The sequence below is a fragment of the Frankliniella occidentalis genome, unplaced genomic scaffold (assembly GCF_000697945.3).
Source record: "Frankliniella occidentalis isolate FOCC.00 unplaced genomic scaffold, Focc_3.1 Scaffold113, whole genome shotgun sequence".
Lineage (NCBI taxonomy): Eukaryota > Metazoa > Arthropoda > Insecta > Thysanoptera > Thripidae > Frankliniella > Frankliniella occidentalis.
This window is the reverse complement of record NW_026267241.1, coordinates 565-1,819: the sequence shown is the minus strand read 5'-3', so window position 1 is coordinate 1,819 and position 1,255 is coordinate 565. Positions and strand designations below refer to the sequence as shown.

At 61.4% G+C, this 1,255-nt stretch overlaps 1 protein-coding gene across 1 annotated transcript in view; it reads right to left on the bottom strand.

Moving 5' to 3' along the window:
- Positions 1–295, bottom strand: part of LOC127749962 (small G protein signaling modulator 1) — a 5,893-nt gene extending 5,598 nt beyond the window's left edge. Inside the window, exon 1 of the mRNA XM_052270162.1 lies at positions 282–295. Coding sequence (XP_052126122.1) covers positions 282–295 — 14 coding nt within the window. The remainder of the gene's footprint in view (positions 1–281) is intronic.
- Positions 296–1,255: the final 960 nt, after the last annotated feature.

Sequence of the window (1,255 nt, the reverse complement as noted above, 5' to 3'; positions counted from 1 at the left end):
CTCTCTCTCTCTCTCTCTCTCTCTCTCTCTCTCTCTCTCTCTCTCTGACGCTACTCTGAAAAGGGCCCGGCGGCGACCTCGAGGGAAGGCCCGACAACTCTCCGGCACGCTGGTTCCTGTGCCTATCCGTCGCGTACGTCAGCGCGTCGTGGCTGTCCTTCCGCTATCTCGGGTGAGGACTTTGTCAGCGCCGCAGACTGATCAATTTCAAACGCCACGGACATTCGTGTCGCAAATATGCCATTGTTTCCGCGTGTCCTAATGAAGCACAAGTGACAAACGAAAAAGTTGACATTTCCAATTTGCTGCACCGGTAACTCCGTTCGCCAGGGGTCAGGCCTGCTTTGGCTTTGCCGGTGGAGAGGCCGCATTTTAAGTTCACTGTGGTAACTAACAATTAGTTAATGGAGACAAGAAATATTAGACCCTAGAACGAAGCTGTCGCTGCAGGAGCTTGTTCACGCACTCGTTGGGTGTTTCGTCGACCGGATTGACTTATCCCCCGTAATTTTGCACTCGGCACTGACGCGAGCCCTCCTTACTTACCAGATTCCTGGAGTTCGACGGGGAGCCCCCTCTGCTTATGGTTCTTGCCAGGATGGGCGAGGCGTGCCTCGAAGTGCCCATCCGTTGCAGCCTCGGCGTGCTCGTCAACACGCAGGTCCGCGACGTGGCGTCGCGGCTCGCCGCCCTGGGCTCGGAAGTGCACCTCGCGGCCAGGGTGAGCGAACGATACGACACACGTGTCCAAGACAACGCGGGCACGACACGTCCGCCTCGCGTACACGGTGAGCAGACTGTAGGACACGTGACGACACGCGGACTCGACACGTGGTCAAACACGAGCGAGTGGTGAGTGTGGTCAGCAGGAGGGGAAGGGCTGGTTGCTGGTCGCGCCCCGCCCCGCCGCCCCCCGAAAAAGTTAGTGTGCGGCGGCTTGACCCAGCGAGCCATGCAGCAGCAGCCCGGGCGCCAGCTGACGCCGACGGATACCACGCCGCACTACACCACGTCCCGCCGTGGCACGCTGCGCCGTGCCATGCCGTGCCAAGCCGTGCCATACGTAATGCCACGCCACGCCCTGTCGCCCGTCGAGCTATCCAGCCCGCAGGAGCAGCTGAACGATCGTCTGTCACCGCGTCCTGATGCGACCGGATTGGGAAGAGAGGGGCGCGAGGAGGGGGGCGGCGGCGGGTCTAGTGCGGATGCGGCAGAGGGGGAAGGGTGGGGGGAGGGGTTCATTCCACATTCTCGG